The 26630-nt window shown below is 37.8% G+C and overlaps 1 protein-coding gene across 9 annotated transcripts in view; it reads left to right on the plus strand.

Moving 5' to 3' along the window:
* Window positions 1-26630, plus strand: part of UTRN (utrophin) — a 578097-nt gene that overhangs the window by 271540 nt on the left and 279927 nt on the right. For all 9 annotated transcript variants that reach the window (XM_008995200.5, XM_078370245.1, XM_035296914.3 and 6 more), the window contains 3 exons: window positions 1700-1905; window positions 4508-4662; window positions 23971-24160. In XM_008995200.5, coding sequence (XP_008993448.4) covers window positions 1700-1905; window positions 4508-4662; window positions 23971-24160 — 551 coding nt within the window. The remainder of the gene's footprint in view (window positions 1-1699; window positions 1906-4507; window positions 4663-23970; window positions 24161-26630) is intronic.

Raw genomic sequence — 26630 nt, forward strand, 5'->3', positions numbered from 1 at the left:
AAACAAATCGTCTCATTGAGTAATTTTTTAAAGAATGATGACATGTAAGTATAACTTAAGGCCTTCTAAACAACCTTAAGTTGATAGCTTTTTTTTTTTTTTTTGAGTTGGAGATTTGCTCTTGTTGCCCAGGCTGGAGTGCAATGGCGCAATCTTGGCTCTCTGCAACCTCTGCCCCTCAGGTTCAAGTGATTTTCCTGCTTCAGCCTCCGGAGTAGCTGTGATTACAGGCACCCGCCACCATGCCCAGCTAATTTTTGTATTTTTGGTAGAGACAGGGTTTCACCATGTTTGCCAGGCTGGTCTTGAATTCCTGACCTCAGGTGATCTGCACACCTTGGCCTCCCAAAGTGCTGGGATTACAGGTGTGAGCCACTGCACCTGGCCAGTTGATAGTTTTATGGTTTACTATAACCACATATTATCCCAAGAACTTTGCCGGAGTGTTTCATGATAACTCAGCTGGAACGTTATCTTGTAGGTATGTTCTTCATGGGCCTCGTACTTAACTATAGCCTTTCTGCTTGTCTGACATCCAAAACATCTTCCAGCAGTATGGTTTTAACGTTCTACCTACTTATTATCAGCAGGTTCTTGCAGATATGCTGAATTATCATTTATTAGTACTTCAGTTCAAGATTATGAACTGACTCTGAAGTGATTAATAAAAAATTTAAGTTTCCAGCCGGGCATGTGGCTCACGCCTGTAATCCCAGTACTTTGGGAGGCTAAGGTGGGCGGATCAGAAGGTCAGGAGTTCGAGACCAGCCTGGCCAACATGGTGAAACCCCATCTCTCCTAAAAATACAAAATTAGCCGAGTGTAGTGGCAGCACGCACACATAGTCCCAGCTACTCAGGAGGCTGAGGCAGGAGAATCGCTTATACCTGAGATAGTGCCACTGCACTCCAGCCTGGGTGATGGAGCGAGACTCTGTCTCAAAAAAAAAAAAAAAAAGTTTCCCTAGATCTCTGTGTCCTTAACACCATGTTAAAAATAGAGACAGGGGAAGAGAGGAAGCAAGAGGAGAAATAGAAAGCAAGAGATAGCAAGAGAAGGGCTCTAAAGAAACAATAAAGAGGAAGGACAAAAGCCAGTGTGAAATTTTTATGAAGAAGAGTTGCTCGGTGCATAGTACTTGAGTCTCTTACTTTTAGTGTTTCTCTTGGACCTGAACATATAAAATTCCTTTTAGAGAGATTTCCTGTTACAACAAACTAGATGCAAAAAATATTTTTACATAGTTCATTTTCTTCTAAAATCGAGACTGCCTTAGAAAAACCTCCTTTGAGGGTAACAAGTGACTGTCTCTCTGTCTTAAAGTTCTATCATGAAGCACTGTTAAGCCCTACTTTCATCAAACCAGGTATATAAATACAAAATTAAATCAAAAATTATTTTCTTCATAATTTTGTGGCCATATCAGTTTATAACAGTAGATATTTTATTGCAAGTTGTTTTAGAGCACTGAAAATAAAGTTCAAGTTTTCTTTTTTTTTAATCAAGCACGGTTTCAGAAATGTATCAATTTTATAGGATGGCAGATGTGTATTAAAATTACTTTAAAATGTATTAATCCACTTGGACTTCTTTCTGTTTTCTGTTTATTGACTTATTTATTATACATTTGATCTGGCATTTTTTCTTTCTCCTGAGAGTTATGTGTTGGGATTTTTTTTTTAATTGATGCTACCCTCAGTGGAAAAGGTCAAGAACCAGTGGGATGGCACCCAGCATGGTGTGGAGCTAAGACAGCAGCAGCTTGAGGACATGATTATTGACAGTCTTCAGTGGGATGACCATAGGGAGGAGACTGAAGAACTGATGAGAAAATATGAAGCTCGACTTTATATTCTTCAGCAAGCCCGACGGGATCCACTCACCAAACAAATTTCTGATAACCAAGTAAGACTTATCAGATATTTTATGGCCGTATTATTTTGTTGGATATACTGTTTTTTTCTATTGCTCACTGTAATAACTCTCCTCCCCCTCCTCCTTCTTCTCGTTCTTCTTTCTTCTTCTTCTTCCACAGTTTCACTCTTGTTACCCAGGCTTGAGTGCGATGGTGCAATCTCGCCTCACTGCAACCTCCGTCTCTCAGGTTCAAGTGATTCTCCTGTCTCAGTCTCCCAAGTAGCTGGGACTACAGACATGCACCACCATGCCCAGCTAATTTTGTATTTTTAGTAGAGACAGGGTTTTCTCTATGTTGGTCAGGCTGGTCTCAAACTCCTGACCTCAGGTGATCTGGCCGCCTAGGCCTCTCAAAGTGCTGAGATTAGAGGCATGAGCCGCCATGCCTGGACTTGTTCACTGTAATTCTTAACAATAGGACCCTGTCATGTTGTTTTCCTAACTTCTTAGAGTATATATTGAAATTTATATGAAGAATTTGATCTGGAAGATTTTTTTCGAAAAATTTCTGGAGGCATAACGAGTGAAAATGTACATGTCTCCTAGATTTATAGCTCACTGACTTTCTGCAAGTGAAACACACCCACAAATCAGCATATTGAAAGAGAACATTTTCAAGATTCCGGGAACCTCTTTTGCTCCCTTCTGTACTGTATTAGTCTGTTCTCATGTTGCTAGAAATAACTACCTGAGACTGGGCAATTTATGAAAAAAGAGATCTAATTGACTCACAGTTCTGCAGGCTTAACAGGAAGCATGGCTAGACGTGTCAGGAAACCTAAAATCATGGCAGAAGGCAAAGGGGAAGCAGGCACCTTCTTCACAAGGCAGCAAGACAGAGAGGGATAGAGCAAAGGGGGACGTGATTGATTTTTATTGATTGATTGATTGATTGGAGACATCGTCTTACTTTGTTGCTCAGGCTGGAGTACAGCAGAGCAGTCTCGGCTCATTGCAACCCCCACCTCTTGGGTTCAAGTGATTCTTGCCTCAACCTCCCAAGTAGCTGGGACTACAGGCATGCACCACCATACCCAGCTAAATTTTGTATTTTTCATAGAGACAGGCTTCTGCCATGTTGCCCAGGCTGATCTCCAACTCCTGAGCTCAAGCAATCTGCTCACCTCAACCTCCCAAGTGTCACACACTTTTAAACCACCTGATCTCGTGAGAACTCATTCACTGTCACAGAAACAGCAAGGGGGAATGCCACCTCCCACCAGACCCCTCCTCCCACTGGACATGAGGCTTGGCTGGGGACACAAATCCAAACCATATTACTTACGTACTGATTTATCCTGAAGGTTATTTTTATTAATAAAATATTCTGAGACTTTCTTTTAAGGGCTACTGTAGTGAACAAATCAGCTGAGTACATTTAGTTACTTTTAATATCTTTTTACCCAAACTCTTTAATCAATTTCATAATAGCAAGTATCTTTTTCTGTCATCAGTTCGGTTATAGAGTTGATAATACTGAACAACTATGGTATTTTTAAAAGGGCTTTTAAGATTCTCTGTATAATTATAAAATATTCTTGAATTAGAGATTTTGGTTTTGAGGTTATAGTTTGGTATAACATTTATTTGTCCTTCAGCTAGCCTAAGATAGAAGGGTATATTTGTAAAAAATTTAAGCGAGTATATGTAGAAAACAATTGAAAATGTAGAAGTTTGTTTTTATTCTCCACAAACGAACTTTCCTTGATTACAATTTTAAAAGCAAATGGCTAGGTATATGCGTTTCTGGATCACTCTCTGTGTTAGGGATACCTGCTGATGGTTTCCACCAAGTGACTCTCAAGTAATAGTGAAGCTCCCGCCCCTTAACTAGAGAAATGCAATTAAAAGTGATGTCAGTGTTTCGGTCATCATATGAGAACATTCTTTTCTAATCAGCAGCCTGGTTCTTTTCTTCTGAAACTTTAGGGTGATTTAAAAATCTTCCCAACTGCTACAAAAAGCATGATATTAAAAGTTTCAGTTGTCATTTAGATTTCATGGCAAGAGTCTTGATCTAGAGACTCTCAGAGGCTGAAAAACTGTCAGAGAACCAGGACCAGTGCACAAATTCAGCATCAGTTTGGGTATTGAGGCAAACTCTCAGTAAACCTTGGTTGGCAGTTTGATCTATTCGAGGTTACATTTATCTTTGTAAACACACCCTGGGATCCAGGAGCAAAACAAAAAAGACGTCCATGTGGTTGATCTTTCATGTTTCTCCCAGGATGTATGCAGGAACTCTCTCTGTATTTAGTCCTTTATAACACATATCCCTGTAAGGGTCAGACGTACAGCAGAAAGAACGAAAACCACAAATGGTCGGAGGAAGGAAAATATCTCAAAAAGGAAAAGATAATAATCTTGTAATATTATCGTCAATGTACCTGACCACTCTCTTAGACATGTTTCTTTTCACTTCTACCAATTTTGGTTTAAGCTTACATATGAGAAAGAGTTTGTTCCTAGACGTTCATCTTGTGATATCTGTATCTAAAACATGTCAAAATCTGCTGGGCATACTATTGTTTTGATTATACTAATTACTGAGTGACCAAGTCTAACAAATAGACCTGCACTTGCACCTCAGATACTGCTTCAAGAACTGGGTCCTGGCGATGGTGTCATCATGGCGTTCGATAATGTCCTGCAGAAACTGCTGGAGGACTATGGGAGTGATGACACAAGGAATGTGAAGGAAACCACAGAATACTTAAAGACATCGTGGATCAATCTCAAACAAAGGTGAGTCTGAGGCCCTGGCAGGTGAATGTATATCATCGGGTTGAGAATTTGATGGCTTTGGCTTTCTCATGAAAACCTGCCAAACATGTGGCTACTACAAATACATTTTATTATTTTTTTGTTTTTATACTGTTATATGCTGAGTTAGTATTATCATACTTTGTACAGAATATATGTTTATATAATATGTATTTGGATTTTTACAATGGAGTTTTTTTTTTAATAAGCCTAAACCTTGCCAATGATTACGTGTTCTGATTGTCTTATGCTCTCCGTATTACCTAGAATACACTTTGCAGTACTCTGATGGTGAGGAGGGCAGGTGTTTATAGATGCTTCAGGGTAAGAATATCCCTAAAGGCAGTTGTAATAGTGTGCTATTTGGTTGCGGCATCCTAAGTTGAGGACCAGACACAAAAGGATCCAATACTAGACACCTGAAATAATCTATGTGCATTTAGGATTTCAGTTAATTTACTGTCTTTTCTCCCATTACTTTGTCTAGTCAGAGTATTTGGAACAGCCCAAAATAGAATATGTGTTTACAAGAGAATTTCCTGTCACTCGAACACCTAGAATTTGAGAAACTATAAACAGTGATTAGCATCTCTTTAAGATTGCGTATTTATATTCATCATTAGTAGAAAAAGATGTTTACTTCCTGCATGTAGTACTGGGAATGCCTGTGTCTAAGTGAAATTGCACACATCTTTATTTATTAAAATGCAACTGTCTGAAAACTAATTTTGTATCAAAACACATCTATTTTGCCATGAATAAAATGGGGTATTAGAGACATTTATATTCCTGTTAATACAGTGTGGCCAAGCATTTAATAACATTTTGACATGGAGAAGTTTTATACATTTCCAGAATGTTATTTTTAGTTAGTATCTCGAAAGCTCTGAAAACTCAAAGAAGAGAATTATGGAGGCAGAATGTGAAGTTGAATGTGTTGTTAGATATACCGAGGATACCAGAGGAGATAAAACTGGGTTAGCAAATACAACACTCCGCAGGTGGTCAAAGCAGAAGAGCTATGATATTGGTCGTTCTAACATTTTACTACAACTTTTCTCTTTTATTGTAATAGATTATTTGGATATGGTAAGGATGTCATCACTAAGATGGGGAAGAAGGTGAATTAAAAAGAACTTCAACCCTAAGAGATAAAGCCCTTAAATATACTTTATCTTTGTGTTTCCAGAGTTCCCTGTATGAGAGTTAGGACTTTGTTTTTGCTGTAAACAATACCAGAAAAATTGATCCCTTAGGAATGTGTGGCCTGCTTTATTTAGCACCTCCAATTCTTTCTTTTTTGCTTTTCCTTTGTAAATATTTTAAGACAGCCTACAGCAGTAGTTGGATTAGATGGAAGAGGCAATTAGAAATGAATTATATTGCAAGGTGATTTTTCATTTATCACAGCTAAGGCAACCATGCTGTTCCAGTTCCTTTGTAGTTATAAGTGGTTGTCCTTGTTCTGTTTTCTCTCTGCATTTGAGGGGTGGGGAATAAAGTAATTATATTAATACTTAGACATGATTTAGATATAGCATTAACTATAAAGCAGGGAAAGCAGAACAAAACTGGCTCATGGGATCCCTTCATGAATGACAACTAGGGCTTCTGTATAAAAAGCGAGTTTTCCCTTTTAAACACAGTGATATTTACAATTTTTAACTGTTTTAAATGAACTTATTTGTAGAATGAGTTAATCTTTCTTTGCCTTCTTAAAGTTTGTGAATGTATATTTAACTTTTTTTTTGAATTCTTGGTATTACTGTTGCAAAGATAGAATTAAGGAACTTGAGTGGATTTACAGTTCTTCTGAACCAGTGTTTCTCAACCCGTTTTTACATTATCACTTCCCTAAGGAGCCTTTGTAGACCCATCTCCCCCATGAAATGTTAATACCATGATACACTGTGTACTGTATGGTTATACTTTATACATAAAAAGAGTACACTTTTTTCACCCTCCTTCTGAAAAGAAATAACCATTTATTACCTCTGTTGAGAATACATGGACTAATCTAATGTTCTCAGGCTCAGAGAAGTTAAATGACATGTTCAAAGTCATAGAGCACAGTCAGGATGATATTTCTCTAGACTAAATGGTAATGCTCCTCATGCTCTGAGTTCTGAAGAATTGGCAGTAAATTCATTAGGCTGCTACTTTGTGAGATTTCAGGCTTTGTTTTGTGCATGTAAATTTTGAGTATCGTTTCATTATCAGGCACTGTACTAAGCTCTTCACACACATCCTTTCATTTAATCTTCACCACAATCACAGGAGAGAGGCATCATTTTTATCAGCCCTGTGTTGATGAATAAACTGAAGTACAGAGAAGTTAAGGAGAGACTCAAGACCACACAGCTTATAATGGGAGTCCTGGGATTGGAATTCAAGCTTGACTGGCAAGTCAGGCTCTTATCATCTCTAAAAACAGTTCCATTTTTCTTCTTTGAATCAGACTGTCAGCCGTTGCTGACATTCTTGGTGCCTGCTTTGTGTACTGCCTCTCAATTCTATCTGTAATTCCGTTTACTGATTCTTATCTGTGTTGAGTTTAGAAGCCAGATCAGATGAAAGATATGGGGGCCTTTTTTTAATGAATAATGTAGTGCACTCCAGTACGTGGCCATCACACCCCCTCTAATGGCTGCTGAGAGGCCTTTTTACCATTGCTGCCCTCTTATCTTCTAACCTATTTTGTCTATACGTCATTGTCCCAAATTTTGGAGGGGTGAAGGGTTGTTATGCTTGCACATGAAATACTGTTAGTGCAGCATAATGTGTGAAGTTTAATATCAGCTTTCAAAGGAAATGTTTTGCATGAATTGCAGTTAGCCTAAATAATATGGCTATTCACAATTTTAGGTCCACAATCTCTTATCTGCAATGCCAAAATCTAAAAACAGCTCAGATAACAGAAAGCTTTGAATTACCATGCGGCTATTTAGTAAAGTCTTTATTTCTTCTGGTTAGTGTGAATAGCCTTGTTCCTTGCTGCAGAAATATTAATGTGTTTGATTGCTTCCCCAGACCCTGCTCAGGGGTGGTGGTTAATATAGTTACTTTCATATTAGTTTTCTAATATGTACAAAGAAATCTTAATTTGAAACACAACTGAGTCTTAATTTTTTGGATTCTTTGAACAGCAGGATGTTTCTGATGTTTCTAACTAATCTATATATTCTGACCACTACTATTTTTTTTTACTTACAACTTTTTTTCCTTCCATCTCTTAATGCTAATTAACAAATTTTCTAGTGCCAGTTAAGATAGTGATTGTTGAAAGGTTTTTATAGTACAGTTAGAGTGGATGCCTGATTTGGGTCTGAAAGGCTATTTTACCTGTATATATTTTGGCATTCTAGGACTAAAATAACATTTGTATGTGTATGTATACACACACACACACACACACACACACACACACACACATGCATGTATAACTGTATAGATGTGTTAGATTCCACATGCATGCATATACAGGCATATATACATAGCTGTACGTGCTGATGTATTATAAAGGAAATGAGACAGTATAACTGTGTGCTATAAACAATTTCTCTGAAATCACTAATTACTCTGTCTTTTTCTCCTTGTCCTTATCCCATGAAGTCATGTTTTACCTTGCTTATGTTAAGGTATTTCTAGGCTTGTACAGGCAGAACAGAAAGCACAGTGTGTATGGTATCAGGCAATCCTTGGTTAAAAGCCCACCTTATGTACTTGCCTTCTGTGTAAACCTGTAGCGAGTTAACTCGCTGAGTCTCCATTTCCTTGATTCTAAAGTGGAGAACATGTCTAATATATAGGGTTGTTGTAAGATCAAAAGTTATGTATAAAAGTTCTTAGTAGGTGGTTTATGCTCAACAAAAAGTAACCCAAACTGTCATCATCTGCTCTTTCATATAATGTCTTTCTAATAAGTCCACTGCCTTTAGTCAAATGCACAGTACTTTCTGTGGTTAAATTAGCAGAAGGTTGAGTCATTATCAGTTGTCTGTCTATAGTCATTTTGAACTCTACTTTAATTAATGATAAAATACGTGATTGCTTTTCTGAGGGCAGAATAGATATTCTAAATCTTTATTAAGACAAAATTTCTTGAAAATGCAGTTTCCTCAGTTTGCAAAATTATCACAGTTGCTGGATTTACCTTGCATTTAAGTGTTTTATGCAAAGCAAAAAATCAACCATCCTGGGAAGAAAAGGTACAGAATTTAAAAAGACATAATTATTTATTTTTATAAAATAATTTTTATTTTATTTAAGTTCCAGGACACATGTGCAGGACATGCAAGTTTGTTGCATAGGCAAATGTGTGCTGGGGTGGTTTGCTGCGTCTGTCAACCCATTACCTGGGTAATAAGCCCAGCATGTATTAGCTATATGTCCTGATGCTCACCCTCCTCCTGGCCCCTGCCTGCAGGCCCCAGTGTTTGTTGTTCCCCTCCCTGTGTCCATACGTTCTCATTGTTCAGCTCCCACTTATAAGTGAGAACATGCAGCGTTTGGTTTTCTGTTTCTGTGTTAGTTTGCTGAGGATAATAGCTTCCAGTTCCATTCATGTCCCTGCAAAGGACATGATCTCAGTCTTTTTTATGGTTGCAGAGTATTCCATGCTATATATGTACCACATTCTCTTTATCCAGTCCATCATTGATACGTATTTGGGTTGATTCCAGGTCTTTGCTATTGTGAAGAGTGCTGCAATGAACATAAATGTACATGTATCTTTAAAACAGAATGATTTATATTCCTGTGGGTATATATACTCAGTAATGAGATTGGTGGGTTGAATGGTAATTCTGTTGTTAGGTCTTTGAGGAATCGTCACACTGTCTTCCACAATGATTGAATTAATTTACATTCCCACCAACAGCATAAAAGCATTCCTATTTATCCACAGCCTCACCAGCATCTGTTGTTTCTAGATTTTTAAATAACTGTCATTCTGACTGGCGTGAGATGGTATCTCATTGTGGTTTTGATTTGCATTTCTCTAATGCTCAGTGGTGTTGAGCTTTTTTTCATATGTTTGTTACATAGATGTCCTCTTTTGAGAAGTGTCTGTTCATAAGACACAGTTATTTAATGTGAGAGGCACAAGTACAGATTTATCCCATAAGGAAATTTTATTTTCTTCTTTTGACATGGTATTATCTTTCTCATTAATGTTTATTAACTCATTAATAATGGCCAGCGAGACATGTGGAATGTATAGAGTTTTCAAAAGTTTATTTAAATATCATGTACACTACAGACTGAATTTTTGACTATTCTGAAAACAGATTAGGTTCCAAAAATTTAATTTTGATTGATTTTCCAATTAATTTTGTATATTTGGAAAGTTCTGTTATTACTTTTTCAGTAACTATGCTTATTGCCCCTATTGGTTACTAAAAATGAAGTTTTTTTCAGCATTTATTATTTGATCAGTTTGGTCAATTTCTTTTAACAGTGAGCAGTAAAAGATGCTCACATTGGGATTGTTTCTTAAGGCCTGATATCAGCCAGACTCAACCTTCAAACTCCTAAAATGAATGCTGTAGCAGCTGTCATTCCCAAATCAATGGGCTTAGGTGAAGAGTAGAGATAGCCTTATCCTTCTAGCATGTCCACCAGTATGAGGTTTGGAGATTTGGGTCAGTCAATTTGATTTATCTTCTCGGAATCTTACTTCTTTCCCTGAAAATCACCTTTATTTTTCAACTTGTTTTGTTTATTTTCTTTGCTAGCATTTGACTTTCAGTTTTCTCTTCCAAGCTTCAATAAAACTGGCCAAAAAGAGAAGTGTAAAAATTATAGTCTTCTATATTTTCCTCTTCTGTTATGTTTTTTAATATTTCAAATATCATTTTATTGCTCTTTTTTAGAAAAAAACCACCAACAATGTCTTTGTGGTAAATGCCTATGAATGCTAAATGCTTTCATTTTGTGAATATCAAACTCAAGCATAACAGGTATTTTCTCAGCAAGTGTAGCTCCATATCAAACAAAGAGCCAATGCCCACAGTCTTTGTTTTTGTTTTCATTTGTTCCTTTCCCCATTAATTGATCAACTAGTTAAACAAGTATTTAGCTTTCTATTTGTCAAGCTGTGTGACCAGCCCTAAGGATTTAACCATAAATACACCTTGTTCCTGCTCCTAGGAAGCTTACATTGATTCCATAGAGGGAGCCTCGCCATGTATGTAAGTGGTAAATAAGAAAATAACACATGATTATAGGAGATTGTTCTGGAGGCAAGAGAAATTAAAGAGGTGCTATGTAAGAGAGGGCCTTGACTAATACAAATTTAGAAAGCATAACTCGTTGGCATTTGAGCTGGTTCTGAAGGTTAAGAAGGAAGCATCTGAAGAAAATTACAGCGTGAACAGCAAATATAAAAGTCATGAGACAGGAAAGAGCACAGAATGTGATTGAAATATAATGAATAAGATGGTAAGAGCTCGAGATGTGGTAGGAGAGGAAGGCAGAGGCCAGATCATGCTGAACTTTGTAAGACATGGTGTATTAGTGCATTTCATACGGCCCAAGACTGGGTAAGGAAAGAGGTTTAATTGACTTACAGGTCATCATGGCTGGGGAGACCTCAGGAAACTTACAATCATGGTGGAAGGTGAAGGGAAAGTAAGGCACCTTCTTCATAAGGTGACAGGGAGAGAATTGCCAAATAAAGGGGCAGGAGCCCCTTATAAACTATCAGATCTTGCGGGAAACTCACTCATTATCATAAGAACAACATGGAAGAAACCACCCCATGATCCAATTTTGTCCACCTGGTCTCTCCCTTGACACATGGGGATATGGGGGTTATAATTCAAGATGAGATTTGGGTGGGAATACAAAGCCTAACCATATCACATGGGAAGGAGTTTGGATATTAGAAGTATAATAGAAAGTTATTGGAATTGTTAAGGAAGGGAGTGATACTGTCTAATGTGTGTATACTAAAATTTAATCTCTCTGGATCTGATGTGGAGAATAAGTTGCTAGGGGATATAGTAGAATAATTGGGAAGACCAGAAAGGAAGTGATGGCTGTGTTCCAGCTGGGACATGGTGGTCCCCATGGCTATTGTATGCCAGTAATGATGGACAAAAGATGGTAGAGATGTGATATGCTTTGGAAATAGAAGACACGTTTTGGTGGATTTGATATATACCTTAAGAGCTTGGAAACGATCAAAGATGGCATTTTATAAAAGGATGAGTGGTGGAGCCATTCACCAAATTGGGAAAGTATGTGGGAGTTTGGGAGAACAAAAATTGCAAGTTGGGTTTTGACAAGTTTGAGACATCTGTTAGATATCTAAGTATATAGGTTAAATAGCCAATTATGTATAAAAATCTGGAACTCAAATGTTCTGGACTTCAGATATGAATTGGGAGTTCTCAGCATTCACACTGGAGGTTGAACATGTGGGACTGGATGAGATCACCAGGGAGGGAGTGAAGATGGAGAAGAGAAGGGCATACCTGACTGAGTCCATAAGGCCTCAGGTTTGGTGATTGAGCAAAAAAGGAGGAATGAGCAGAAGGGACTCAAACCTTTCCAATGAAGTGGAAAATAAACCCCAGATTTGTCATGTTCAGAAGTGGAGGGAGTAGAATATCTCTTAGAGGAAATGGAGAGAGATTATTTCTAAGAAAGAATGATCTACTGGGTTGACTTGAGCTGAATAATCAAATAAGATGACACAGCACACGATTTTGGGAATTCTACAGCTTGGATATTCTGGTGATTTTGGGAAGAGCAGTTTGGAGGAAGTAATGAGGCTAGAAGCTAGAGAGTGAGATGAAGATAAAGAAGTAGTAACAGTTTGTGGAAACAACTTTAGAGAAGTTTGTGTGAAGGGGGACAGAGAGATTGGGTAATACTTAGTGTGGGGGCTGTAGGGCAAAGAGAGTCGATTGACTTTTCTCTTAAAATAGAATATAGTAAAACATGTTTGTGTCCTTATGAGAATGACCCAGTAGATGAGAGATTGGTGATTAAACACAGAGTGGACAAAAGAAAGAGGACAGGAAGGCTTTGAGAAGATAAGATAGTGAGATTTACAGAATTGGGTTTAGGAAGAACTGGCATGCATTTTTCATTATGACCAGAAAAGGCAGTGAGAAGATGAGCTTAGATGTATGTGACTAGACCATTAGTAGTGGAAGATGAAAGGTTCTCCATGCTAGAACTGAACTTTATGATTCATCAAGCACACTGTCAGTGAGGTTGGAGGTAGGACTAAGAGAAGTTGGAAGAGAGAGGATAGAGTGTAAGGTCAGATCTTTGTGAGTGGGATGGAGAGTTTCCTAGGGGAACTTTATGGTGTTGCTAGGCAGTAATGTGTACTTATTTGTGGTTTATATTACTAAGGGTATGGAAAGGTAGCCCTGTTGAACTATTCTTTAATAGCATTCATCTACTCAATGAGGTGATGAAGAAGAACACAGATGGAAGTGGGAGAGAGATGGAACAGGAAAGAGTAAGATCTTTGGAAATGAGAAGAGAACAGGACTGCCTCTGGTCCATAATGGTGTCTAATGTGTCCCTTTCTCTTCAGCTGGATTTCAAGCTTCGCTTCCCATTGAGGCAGTGGTCAACCTTTATAAATATATACAGTACCCCTGAACCTGAAGCTCCATGTAGGAACATAGTGGATACACATGTTGTGCTTTCCACAGCAGGATTTTGCCTGGAAGATGGGTGAACCATAACCTGGAGGTAGCAGCGGGGAGCAGGGAGGACCCTTATTCCAACTCTTCAAACTGAGGCATGAAGGATCTGAGAGAAAAAGGAAAAAACTTCATTAAAAGTTTGCAGGGGACCTAAGGCAGTGGCTCAGGTCTGTAATTCCAGCACTTTGTCAGGCCGAGGCAGGTGGATTGCTTGAGTCCAGGAGTTCCAGACCAGCCTGGACAATATGGCAAAACCTCATCTCTACAAAAATTGCAAAAATTAGCTAGGCATGGTGACGCGTGCCTGTGGTCCCAGCTACTAGTGAGGCTGAGGTGGTAGGTTCGATTGAGCTTCGGAGGTCGAGGTTGCAGTGAGCTGTGATCATGCCACTGCACTCCAGCCTGGACGATAGAATCATACTCTGGAAAAACAAATTTGCAGGGGAAATAATGGTCCTATGGAAACTGGTTTCAGTGAAGACAAAAAGGGATTGGTCTGAAGAGATGCTTCCATCTCCTCAGAGGAGTCTGCTGATCCTAGAATAGAAGGGCTGCAGGGCGTTGTGAAGGGTTGAGGGAGTGTGTTGGAGCAGACCGGGAAAGGTATTGGAGTTATGGTTCAATATTGGTTGACTAATGAAGACCAAATATCTGGTAATGACTTAGCTAAAGGGGAAATAAGATGTGGCAAGGGAAATCCTCTCAAGGAAATGGCTCTGTGGTCTTGACCATTTATTTCCTGACAATTTCAGCACCGGGGCCGATGCTCCTTTGGGTTCACAAGGCTGTGGGCAGGGATTATGGGGTAGCAGCAAGGAGTTAGTGTGGGGTGTTAATGGGGACTGGCAGCTTAGGACAGGGTCTCCTTGGGTCCCACGAAGTGAATTTGCAAATGTCATGGCGACAACCCATCCTCTACATAACTCTTCATTTCAACTGTATTTTTTCCCCACAATATGCTTTAATGTATTTTCCAGTTTATTTAAAAGAACAAAATTACCTTGTGAAGGTGCTCATTGAAAAGCTTAAAGAATTGTTTCACTGTAAGTTTTCTACCTGCCACTCAAACTACTGATGCTACCGGTTTTCATTCTAAAAGAGATAAATGTATTTAAATCTTATATTAATGTAAAGGACACCTTTTAAGCACACCAAAATTTGGCAACACACTTCGATGGGTTTCCTAAGATGCTCTTTTTCATTAAACTCTTTAAAAAGAGAGTCATGTTTCTACTCATGTTCAAATACCCTTTTGACCAATTGTAAGCAAATGTACAATTAAGTAATATATCTTGTAGCTTAAAATATCAAGTACTATTTAACATCTTTAAAATAACATTTTAAAAAAGGGAGTTATGTGGGTGGTCCTGTTTTATTATGTTACGAAATGACTATAGGCTATAGAGTATCATAGCTGCTTTTATTACAAAAATGTCTTTAAAAAGCTATACATTTACATTTTAAAAAATATCATACTTCTCTCTAAAGTAAACTATTATACATCTGTCACCATGGATGTCCTTAAATCTTTTATGGGAAGCTATTTATATTTTTAGTCCGTGTCATTTCTTGCAGTAAAGACTTTTATGGTCTGTCACTTCTTCTGTTTGAAGTAAAAAATTTTACTTCTGCTAATGTTACCCCTCTAAACTTAAAATGTTTTACCTTTAGATTTTTAGCCTATCAGTGTTCTCTGTGATTTGTAGATTTAACAAAAGATTTTTTAAAACTTTCTTTGCCTTTGTCTTCTAGCCACAAATTCCTAAGCTTAAGATCATTTATTTTCTTATAAAAGTATTCTTTCCCATGTATTATCTTGTTACTTTTCTCAATACATCCTATAGCTGTGTTCTGATCTTTCTTGAGATGTAGCAGTCAGAACTGCCAGATATAAAGTCTACATTAAGAATCATAGACAAATGCAGGTTCAGTACTGGGTGTGATTTTAGAAATCTTCCACGTTAATGCTTCCTAACCTTTTTTTGGATCGGCACACTGCTCATCTGTTCCTGTCAGTCACCTTTCAGTTACATGCAGCAGTTGTTAATGAAGCTGAATTTGAAGCTAGGGATGGAGGTGAGAGTGGAGGAACGCTTCCAGTAGGTTTTGTAATTTCTGTGATGGATTATATAGTTTTAAAAGGATCTCTGGAGATTTTGAAATGGGTCATTTACTGATCTAGTACAAGCCCCTTACTTTAAGAATGAAAAAAATAAATTGGAGATTAGAACCCTAAAACATACAGCTAGTTTTAGGAATGTGGCAGCCTCTAGAAGCTGGAAAACTGCGGAGGTGATAGAATTAGGTTGTTTTCTTCTGAGAACAAAGTACAAATGGCAGTAATGATAGTTTATTAGCCTGTGTAATAAAGTATGAATACATGTTCCTGAGACTCTAATTTCAATGATTTTTATTGACTTATGATATTATAATTAATCGTGAAATTCCTTGAGAAGGGATAAAAGATCTTGAAATATTGAATATACCAAACTCTAGCCTAGGAGCTAATATTTAAAGATAAGAAAAATAAACTGGAGGTGGAGGAAACAACTGAACTGTAGTTTATTAGAAATTTTATACAAATTATATTAATTTCAAAAATCAGAATATAAATTAACATGTATAAACTATGATTTTAAATTTGAACATGTATATTCATTATAATAATATGAAGACAATTGAGACTGCTATACGTAGGGTTTGGCTTTTAATATGGTCATTATTTTTAGTAGTTAAGTTTATGATAAAAATTTGATACCAGCTATATGTGTGTTGAAAAAAATTCCAGGACACTTATCATTAAATTGCACATTTACATGCAGTAAGCAAAATTAATTTCCTAGTATTTCACCAAATTCATACATGATGTTAGGGAAAATATTTATTGAGTATTCACTCTGTATTGATACATTTATATGTGTATACCTCATTTTCTCCTTATAGTATTGCTGCAATATGGAGATGTTATTCCTATTGCTGTGTTAGTTTCTTCAGTAAATACTTACTGAGTTGCTACTGTATGTAGGTCCTGGTCCTACTAGGTGCATTGATGTGCAACAGCTTCAAACAGACAAGAAAACAATTACAGTCATAATCAGAGATACAATGAAGAAGGCAAAAAAGTGTCCCCCAAAGAGATTATTCTAGATTGTCTGGGTGAGCTGCATCTCATCCCAGTAGTCCTTAAAAGTGGAGGAGGTAGCAGAAGAGCAGGTCAGAGAGATGTGATGTGAGGACTTCACCTGCTCTTGCTGGAATTGAAGGTGAAAGAAATAGCTATGCGTCAAGGAATGTGGCAGCCTCTAGAAGCTGGAAAACAAGAGGAACCAGACTCACTGCTAGACTCTCCAGAAATAGAAGTAGCCCTGCTGATAACTTGATTTTAGTCTAGTGGAGACCTGTGTTGAACACTGACCTTCAAAACTGTAAAATAATAAACTTGTGTTACTTTAGGCCACACAGTCTGTGGTCATTTATAATAGCAGCAATGAAACACCAACAGCCATGGTAGGGGAAACGATGGGATGCCTTAGGAAAGGTACCATGGTTTTGGAAAGTGTTTGCACCCAGGTCTGGAGGGCCAGTAGAAGTTAACCAGGTGGAATAGGGAAAATTAGTGGGGACTGGAGGAGGAAGGCAGGAGAATATTCAAGGTTAAAAAAAGTAAAAGGTAAAGTTCTGGATGTGACAGAGGCAGTGACCTCTTGGAGGATTAATAATTGGTTCATTGGCCGGGCGCAGTGGCTCACACCTGTAATCCAGCACTTTGGGAGGCTGAAGCTGGTGGGTCACCTAAGGTCAGGAGTCAGACCAGCTTGACCAACATGGAGAAACCTCATCTCTGCTAAAAATACAAAAAAATTAGCAGGGCATGGTGGTGCATGCCTGTAATCCCAGCTACTTGGGAGGCTGAGGCAGCTGAATCGCTTGAACATGGGAGGTGGAGGTTGTGGTAAACCGAGATCGCTCCATTGCACTTCAGCCTGGGCAACAAGAGCCAAACTCCATCTCAATAATAATAATAATAATAATAATAATAATAATAATTGGTTCATTTTTGTAGATAAATAATGTATGAAGTATAGAATGGGAAAATGCTTCCTGGGGGGGTGAGCCAGAGTCCGATCATGGAAAACCGTGTATCAGGCAGAGTTTAGGAATGATGAACACAGTCCTTGCTCAAGCACTCGTGGCTAGTGAGAAATGGAGCCTTGTCTATCTTCATCCAAAATCCATATTCTTTTGCTTATATAATCAACCAAGTAGACATCAAAGTTTCCTATAAAGTGAATATTTTTAAATAGTATCTCTTTTCCCACTGATGATCAATAGATAATTTGTCAATAGCTGCTCCAGCCTCTGGATTGTGACTGTTCCACTTGTCATTGAAGTGTGCTGCTGGAATTGCTCTGCCCAGTGGATTACTGTCTGAGACCAAGTGCTCATGTCCTCTTAGCTCACTTTTCCTTTGAAGTGTGACCGTAGGTTGTCTACCTCTCCTCCTAGCCTGGCCCTTTATACTTTCTAGGTATCTAAATATCTCTCATATGAAGAGAATCCTCTGCCTTTACCATTAGTGTTCTTAGACATTTGTGTCCTTTTCCCTAGTCTGGGCATTCTCAGGGTTTAATAGAATTAATCTGTAATGATCTCTTTTTACATTAGCTGTTGCCCTATACCCTATTATGTGCATATCAGTATTCTTAAGTAATGAAAAAGAATTCTGATTATGGGAAATCAAGGTGTTCTACTTCACTGAATGTTTTAATGACTACATTTTATACAGTGCATGTTCTTAAAAGAGAATCTCCTGTTCGTAGTGGATTAACTGCACATGTATACTCCTTTAACCTTTGTTTCCTAGTGCCTTTTTAGCACAGACTTCATTTGGTCATTCTTAATATTTCTGTTGTTCTAAAAATAGAAAATATGGGCAGGGCTTGGGGAAGGATAAAACACCACCAGCAACAACCACTCAAATTCTACTGGGTAACTTCTAAATTTTAAAATTGAACAAGTATTCACCTATGATTACAAAATAAACAACAACCACATGGCACTGGAAGGTTTATAACAGAATAGAGTTCTTCTCCCTCGACTCACCGCAGTTCCCTTCCTAGAGACAAGTATTCTCTTTACCTTCTTCTTATATCATTTTTACATTTCCATATTCTAAATAAAATGAGTATACCATGATCTTTCAGTTCTTCAGTATTAGACATTGTCTTTTGACATCGTATTTTGGTAAATACATAGGAAGTTGCTTTGGGATGCTACTGTTTTTTTCCCTGCATCATTGAATTTTAGTTAAATAAATATACAGTGTTGACATTATTATGCCTGTCTAAACATTATTACCAGCTGAAAACTGAGGTTTACTATAATTTTGTTTTCTCTATGTTTATCTAAAATTAATAATTGCCTTATTTTTATATGCCTAGTTTTCTTTGCACCTATTGCAAATTCCTCCCACATTTTCTAGTGACCTGACAGTACAATTTTCCACAAAGCCAATCACATTAAGCAGGCTATCACTTCTAATATCATTCCTTGGTGACATCTCTTCTGGAGACATGCTTCCTAGGCCTGCTGCACAGCCATCATGCTGGGTATTTGCTTTGCTTTGCTCCTAGTTTAGAATCTTTATTTCTTGGATCTCATGGCTGTCTTGTGTTATTCATTTGTTTCTGCCTTTTTCTTTTTCTTTTTTTTTTTGGTTTATTTGTTTTCTTCTTTGGGGGTGATTTCCACATTTGGTCTGAGTGTATCCTTTGTAAGTTTCATCACATTAAAACAGGAATACTGAGTGGTGGCAATGCTGAAGACAGCCCTTACCTGCTCCAGTTTGGATTCACGCCCTCTTTTCTGCGATCTCCTCTCACCATTAGCAGGAGCGTCCCTTTGCTTCTCCCTGGGTTGGATCTCTTCTTTACGCCTCCTATATCTTCCTCCTCCTTGATTGGCAAACTAAGTTCTGTTGGGGATATCTGGGAGCTTCTTGAAAAATGGTATGTAGGAGCTACTTTTTATAATTAATTCAATAATTATTATTATTTCAGTTTTTAAAATTTTTACTTTAAGTTCTGGGATACATGTGCAGAGCGTGCAGGTTTGTTACATAGGTATACATGTGCTGTGGTGGTTTGCTGCACCTATCAACCTGTGATCTAGGTTTTAAGCCCTTCATGCATTAGATATTTGTCCTAATGCTCTCCCTCCCCTTGCTCTCCACCGACTGACAGGCCCTGGTGTGTGATATTACCCTCCCTGTCTCCATGCGTTCTCACTGTTTAACTCCCAGTTATGAGTGAGGACATGCAGTGTTTGGTTTTCTGTTCTTGTGTTAGTTTGCTGAGAATGATGGTTTCCAGCTTCATCCATGTTTCTGCAAAGGACTTGAACTCATTCTTCTTTATGGCTTCATAGTATTCCATGGTGTATATGTGGCCCATTTTCTTTACCCAGTCTATCATTGATGGGCATTTGGGTTGATTCCAAGTCTTTGCTATTGTGAACAGTGCTTCAATAAACATACGTGTTCATGCATCTTTAGAGTAGAACGATTTATAATCCTTTGGGTATATACTCAGTAATGGGATTGTGGGGTCAAATGGTATTTCTGGTTCTAGCTCCTTGAGGAATTGTCACACTGTCTTCCACAGTGGTTGAACTGATTTATACTCCCACCAACGTGTAAAAGCATTCCTATTTCTCCACATCCTCTCCAGCATCTGTTTTTTTCCTGACTTTTAATGATTGCCATTCTAACTGGCATGAAATGATATCTCATTGTGGTTTTGATTTGCATTTCTTTAATGACCAGTGATGATGAACTTGTTTTTGTATGTTTGTTGGCTGCATAAATGTCTTCTTTTGAGAAGTGTCTGTTCACATTCTTTGCCCAGTTTTTTATGTGCGCATGCCTGTAGTTCCAGTGCTTTGGGAGGCCGAGTTGGGCCAATCACTTGAGGTTAGGAGTTTGAGACCAGCCTGGTCAACATGGTGAAATATCATCACTACTAAAAAAATACAAAAATTAGCCAGGTCTGGTGGCATGCGCCGATGATCCCAGCTACTTGGGAAGCTGAGGCAGGAGAATCACTTGAACTCAGAAGGTAGAAGTTGCAGTGAGCCAAGGTCATGCCACTGCATTCTAGCCTGGGTGACAGAGCAAGACTCCACCTCAAAAATAAAATAAAATAAAACCACAATATGGAAAGATTGTCATTATAAATACTTATGATAATATAAATAGGACTCAGGATATGGAAATATAAAAAATTCTGCTGAAGGAGAGTTTGTAGAATGGGTGGAAAGATAAGAAAATTATATAATATAGTTAGAATACAATTTAAAAGTGAAACAAGTTCATCATTCAAGGCCTTTTTCCAGGAGCCATGTGATTTGGTTGTTCGAAGAAGATTATTGATCTTTTATGAACTCATAACAAGGAAACCTAACTGGGATGGAATGTTCTGGAAGAGGTAGTCCTTAACCCTTAAAAGAGTGGTAGGATTGTAATAAATGGAGAGGTTCATCAGGTCATTTTTATATGGATATAACATTTTCACAAGGACACAGTATTATGAATATTCTAGAGGTAAAGGAGCACACCACTATTACCTAAGCAGAGTGTTGAAGCAAACTGGGAGATAAAGTTGGGAAAGTAAACTGGGATCAATTATGGAGAAAATTAAATTCCAGGTGAGGCAATTTAAATTCTTTCTGCAGGTTAAGAAGTAAATGATAGGATGAGGTGATGACATTCCAGAAAGTCAGATAAACAGAATCTTAGCCTGTAGTCTTTTGTGTCTGGCTTCTTTGACTTAGCAGAATGCATGTGAGAATCCATGCATGTTGTTGCATTTGTCAGTGGTTTGCTTACTTTTATTGTGGAATAGTATTCCATTGCATCACTGTAGCAAACTTTGTCTATCTGTATGTAATACCAGTTGATATTTGGATTGTTTTTAGTTTTTGACCATTACCAATAAGGCTACTGTAGACACTGGAATATAGATTTTATGTAGACTTTTTTTTTTTTTTTTGACAAGAGTCTCACTCTGTCACCCAGGCTGGAGTGCAGTGGCACAATCTTGGCTCACTGCAACCTCTGACTACTGAGTTCAAGCAATTCTCATTGCCTCAGCCCCCTAAGTAGCTGGGATTACAGGTGTGCTCCACCACACCCAGCTAATTTTTGTATTTTTAATGAAGAAGGGGTTTTACTATGTTTTCCAGGCTGAAAAACAGCTGGCAGTTTGTTATAAAGTTAACCATGCATTTGTGATACAACTCAGCAATCTTACCCCTAGGTATTTATCCCTGAGAAACAAAAACACACGTCTAGGCTGGGCACAGTGGATCATGCCTATAGTCCTAGCACTTTGGGAGGCCAAGTGGTCTTGAACTTGGTCTTGAACTTCTGCCCTCAATTAATCTGCGTGCTTTGGCCTCCCAAAGTGCTAGGACTATAGGCATGATCCACTGTGCCCAGTCTAGACGTGTGTTTTTGTTTCTCATGGATAAATACCTAGGGGTAAGATTGCTGAGTTGTATCACAAATGCATGGTTAACTTTATAACAAACTGCCAGCTGTTTTTCAAAATGGCTGTATTTTTACCTGCAATGTATGAGAGTTGCAGTTACTCCACATTCCCACCAACCCTTGGTATAGTCATTTCCTTAAAGCCATTTTAACATGAACCAATGTCTCATTGTGGTTTGAGTTTACATTTCTCTAATGATGAATGTGCTGGGCATGTTTTCATTTGCTTGTCATCTAAACATCTATGGTAATAGATAGGCTTAAATCTTTTGCCCATTTTTAAAAAAGATGTGTTAATAAAAGATACTGTATTGTTATAAAATCAAAAAGTACAAATAGGAAAGTAAACCAACTTAAGTCCCAGCACCCAGAAATAACTGTTTGAATATTAAGTTAACATTCCAGACATCTCTTTCTCTAAGTATGTATACAAATAGAAGGACAGATAGATGGATGCATGAGTAGGTGGACAGTAGGTAATACACGTAACTAAAGTCTATTAGATACACTGGTTTTTACTGGGATACAATTTGTATATAGTAGTCCCTCTTATCCTTGGTTTTGCTTGCTGTGGTTTCAGTTACCTGTGCTGTATACAAAAAGAAATCTTGAGGGAGAGGAAGATCACATTGACAGAAGTTTTACACAGCATATTGTTATGATTGTTCTATTTTATTATTAGTTATTATCATCAATGTCTTACTGTGCCTAATTTGTAATGTAAAAATAGGTATGTACATATGGGAAAAAACATGGCATGTATAACATGGTGTATAGTTCTGTACTATCTGTGGTTTGAGGCATTCACTGGGGATCTTGAAATGTATCTCCTACAGATAAGGGAATTACAAAATTCACTGCTGTATTATGAAATTCACACTTTTAAAGTGTACAACTCAGTGATTTTTAGTATATTCACCATGTTTGGCATTAATCACTACTCTTAATTTCAGAAAATTTATTATCCTCCAAAGAACCCCCATACCATTGGTAGTCAGCCTCCATTGTCCTCCGCCATGCAGTTCTAGCCAACACCTAATCTGCTTTCTCTCTATGAATTTACTCATTTGGGAAATTTTTTATAAATGAAAATTTCACCGTATGTGGCCTTTTGTGTCCAGCTTCTTTCACTTAGTGTAATATTTTCAAGGTTCATCCATGTTGTGCATGTGTCAGTACTTCATCCCCTTTTATGGGTGAATAATATTCTATTTCCAGTTATAGTGTATTTTGTATATTAATTTCTCTCTCAGTTTGGGTTGATTCTACCACTTGGCTATGATAGATAATGCTGCTGTAAGAATTGTGCACAAGGTTTTGTGTGGAAATACGTTTCCAGTTCTCTTGGATTGAAATAACCTAGGAGGGAAATTGTTGATACTAATTTTTAAAATTGAGTTGTTTTCTTATTAGAGAGCTCTGAAGTATATAAAGTTTTAAATGTTGAATTTACAGGCGTATGTATCTCTTAACTCATATAACTGCAAGATAGCTCTGTGTTCTAATTTTGATGTAGATTTAATGAAGGGTTTATAGAAGCTCATTTATCCAATGTGTTCTAAATATTCCTAAATAAAAAACCACCTGGTATTTATATGAATTGTTTAAAATATATAAAGTAGGCTGTTTCAGTTTTTTTTATCTTAAATATTTCTTCAGATTTTATTTCTTCCCAGAATTCATTTAGTCACTGACTGTGTGAATATTTAATCCTTAAAGGAGTGGTAGGATTCAGTGACTGAATGAATACAATTGCCTTTTGTATTGACTTACAACATATGGGGGAATAATTTAATTTACAATTATGAGATGTAAAAGGTAGTTATTATTTTATGATATGGATCTGATTTTAAAAATATGTCTGGCTCTCCCCCTTTCACTCTTTTCACAATTCACCTGACCCCTCCACTAAGGATTATTCAAGACACACATACAAATACATCTCCCAGTTACCTATGGTGACTTGAATAAAAGGTCCTTTGGGGCTGCCTGTTAGATTTTTATTTAGAGGATACATGATGTGGAATGTCACACTGTAATGGAGCTGTGCTGTCATATGGTTACCTTCAGTGTTGCTGACAGACAGAATGCCTTGGAGGCTGAGTGGAAGATGGTGCAGGCCTCTCGCAGAGATCTGGAGAACTTCCTAAAGTGGATCCAAGAAGCAGAGACCACAGTGAATGTGCTTGCTGATGCCTCTCATCGGGAGAATGCTCTTCAGGACAGTATCTTGGCCAGGGAACTCAAACAGCAGATGCAGGTAAGTGCATGGGAAACTACACCAGTACTTGTGTTTGTCCTGTGCTGTTTTGATCCATCTGCATGCACATGTATTACCATTGAAAGGTGAGGTCGCCACCTTATTTTCTTAGGAAATCCGTGCTCTCCTGTTGAATAATTGGTTTCTGGAAATAAGCTCTAACAGGTATTTTTACTTAATATTAGAGGGAAAAAACCCACCTTGTTTTATGGAAGTAATAGTTGTTTATTTAGAGTTAGAGGCTCACAGTGATTCTACTTTCTGTCATTTTAAGTCCTTTTATAGCTAGCTTTATTGAATCCTAAATTATGAGGGCATTTTCCCTTAATGTGAAGTTGTTTCTTTCCCCATTTGTTACACATACTTAATATAAAAGCTGCAAAGCTGTATAGCTTAGTTTATAACTAAGAATATCAGGCTTGATGGTATTACTTTTATGCCATTACCTTGATGACTATGATTGTATATGCAGTCTGAGGTTCAAATATTTCTTCTATACAAAATGTGCTAATATAAAACTTTTTATTTAAAAACATTATGAGAACTCTTATGAAACACATCGGAATCTTTTTCTGCCCTCAGGAAGTTCTGCTTCAGTGCTCTTGAACCTTCCAGTTTCTCTGCATAGACTGACCTATTGTTGCGAACCATATAGGCCTTCTTACTTAGAACTTAGTTCAAAATCTGATTCAGGCTGATTGTGGTGGCTCACCTCTATAATCTCAGCACTTTGGGAGGCCAGCGTAGGTAGATCACCTGAGGTTGGGAATGGGAGACCAACCTGGCCAACATGGCAACACCCTGCGTCTACTGAAAATACAAAAATTAACCGGGTGTGGTGGTGTGCACTTGTAGTCCCAGATATTCAGGAGGCTGAGGCATGAGAATCACTTGAGCCCAGCAGGTGGAGGTTGCAGTGAGCCAAGATCTCACTACTACACTCCAGCCTGGGTGGTAGAGACTGTCCCCTCCCCCAAAAACAAAACAAAAACCTTTTTCAAAAGGGAAGTCTTATTAACCGTAGTATTACATCTGATTACTTCTTTATACCGTGCCATGCTCACATTAGTTTGACAGGTATTATTTCTGACAAACTTGTGAACATGTGCTTGATTGTCTTTTGTTGTTGTTGTTTTTGAGACAGAGTCTTGCTCTGTCACCCAGGCTGGAGAGTAGTGGCATGATCTTGGCTTGCTACCAACTCTGCCTCCTGGATATAAGCGATTCTCATCCCTCAACCTATCTCATGCCTGAGTAGCTGGGATTACAGGTGTGCTCCAGCACACCCAGCTAGTTTTCATATTTTTAGTAGAGACGAGGTTTTGCCACATTGGCCAGGCTGGTCTTGAATTCCTGACCTCAAGTGACCCACCTGCCTCAGCCTCCTAAAGTGCTGAGATTACAGGCATGAGCCACCGCGCCCAGCCTCCATTGTCTTTTGATGCATGTCTTCACCTGTCCCAGTTGATCTCATGGTTCTTCAAGGGCAGAGATGATATTATCCATATTGTTGCCTATGCCGTGCCCTGTGTGCAAATCCTAAGTAAATACTGACTGCTGTCCTTGGACCTTGACTCACCGTTATGAAATTGAGGATCGATACCATTTTAAAATCTGTTCTTAGGAACTCTTTTGGATCTAGATGAAGGATACAGAGTCTTTTTTTGAACTACTCTGATTCTTCCAATTTGTCTTTAAGTTTGAAATTATTTTCACTGAAAAGTTACACAATTTGAAAAACAGATCTTTTTGGAATGAGCTTATTTATAAATTGTTGCTGTGCATGAAAACTCATGGTGTTTTACTGTTGCATTCTTAAGATTCATTTAATGAAAATTTCTGTTTACATATATTGCTGCTTGTTTCTTATTCATTGCATAATACATTTGTGACTTGGTAATGAGTGTGGCCAGGCTAGTATCAAAATTAAATCTGTTCCTTGTCTCACCGTTTGGAGCCTCATGAGGTCACTATAAATGTTAATTGATAAAATATTCAGCCATCATCTGTGTTGTAGGAGGTCATAGAGGGCTCTAAGTGTGGGTAGATGCTAGATTATTTATTTTTATGATTTAAACAACAAAAAGCCTGACCTACAAATGCTCACAGATAATTTATGCAATGGTGTTAATTTCAATAGCTATGTAGGCTGTGCACTTGAGTAGATAACAGTTTATACGCAATAAGTAAAGGAGGCTTGAGATGAACCCTGGTAATGAGCACCAGCAAAACACAGGCAAGCTGGTCTAGAGTTTAATGATGTCTTCTGACATATTTTATCTTAGAATATATCCTTACCATAGCTAAGACTCTTCTCAATATTTAATGAATATTCAAACAGTGGAAGACAAATGTAAATAGAAATGTTTAAAATATTTTAAAATAAAAATAACTAAGCACAGGATTACTTATGGCAAACAGCATCAAGAAAGAAAGGTTACTGATAAAAATATTAAAATACATTATAACG

This window comes from Callithrix jacchus, chromosome 4 (genome assembly GCF_049354715.1).
Source record: "Callithrix jacchus isolate 240 chromosome 4, calJac240_pri, whole genome shotgun sequence".
NCBI classification, from domain to species: domain Eukaryota; kingdom Metazoa; phylum Chordata; class Mammalia; order Primates; family Cebidae; genus Callithrix; species Callithrix jacchus.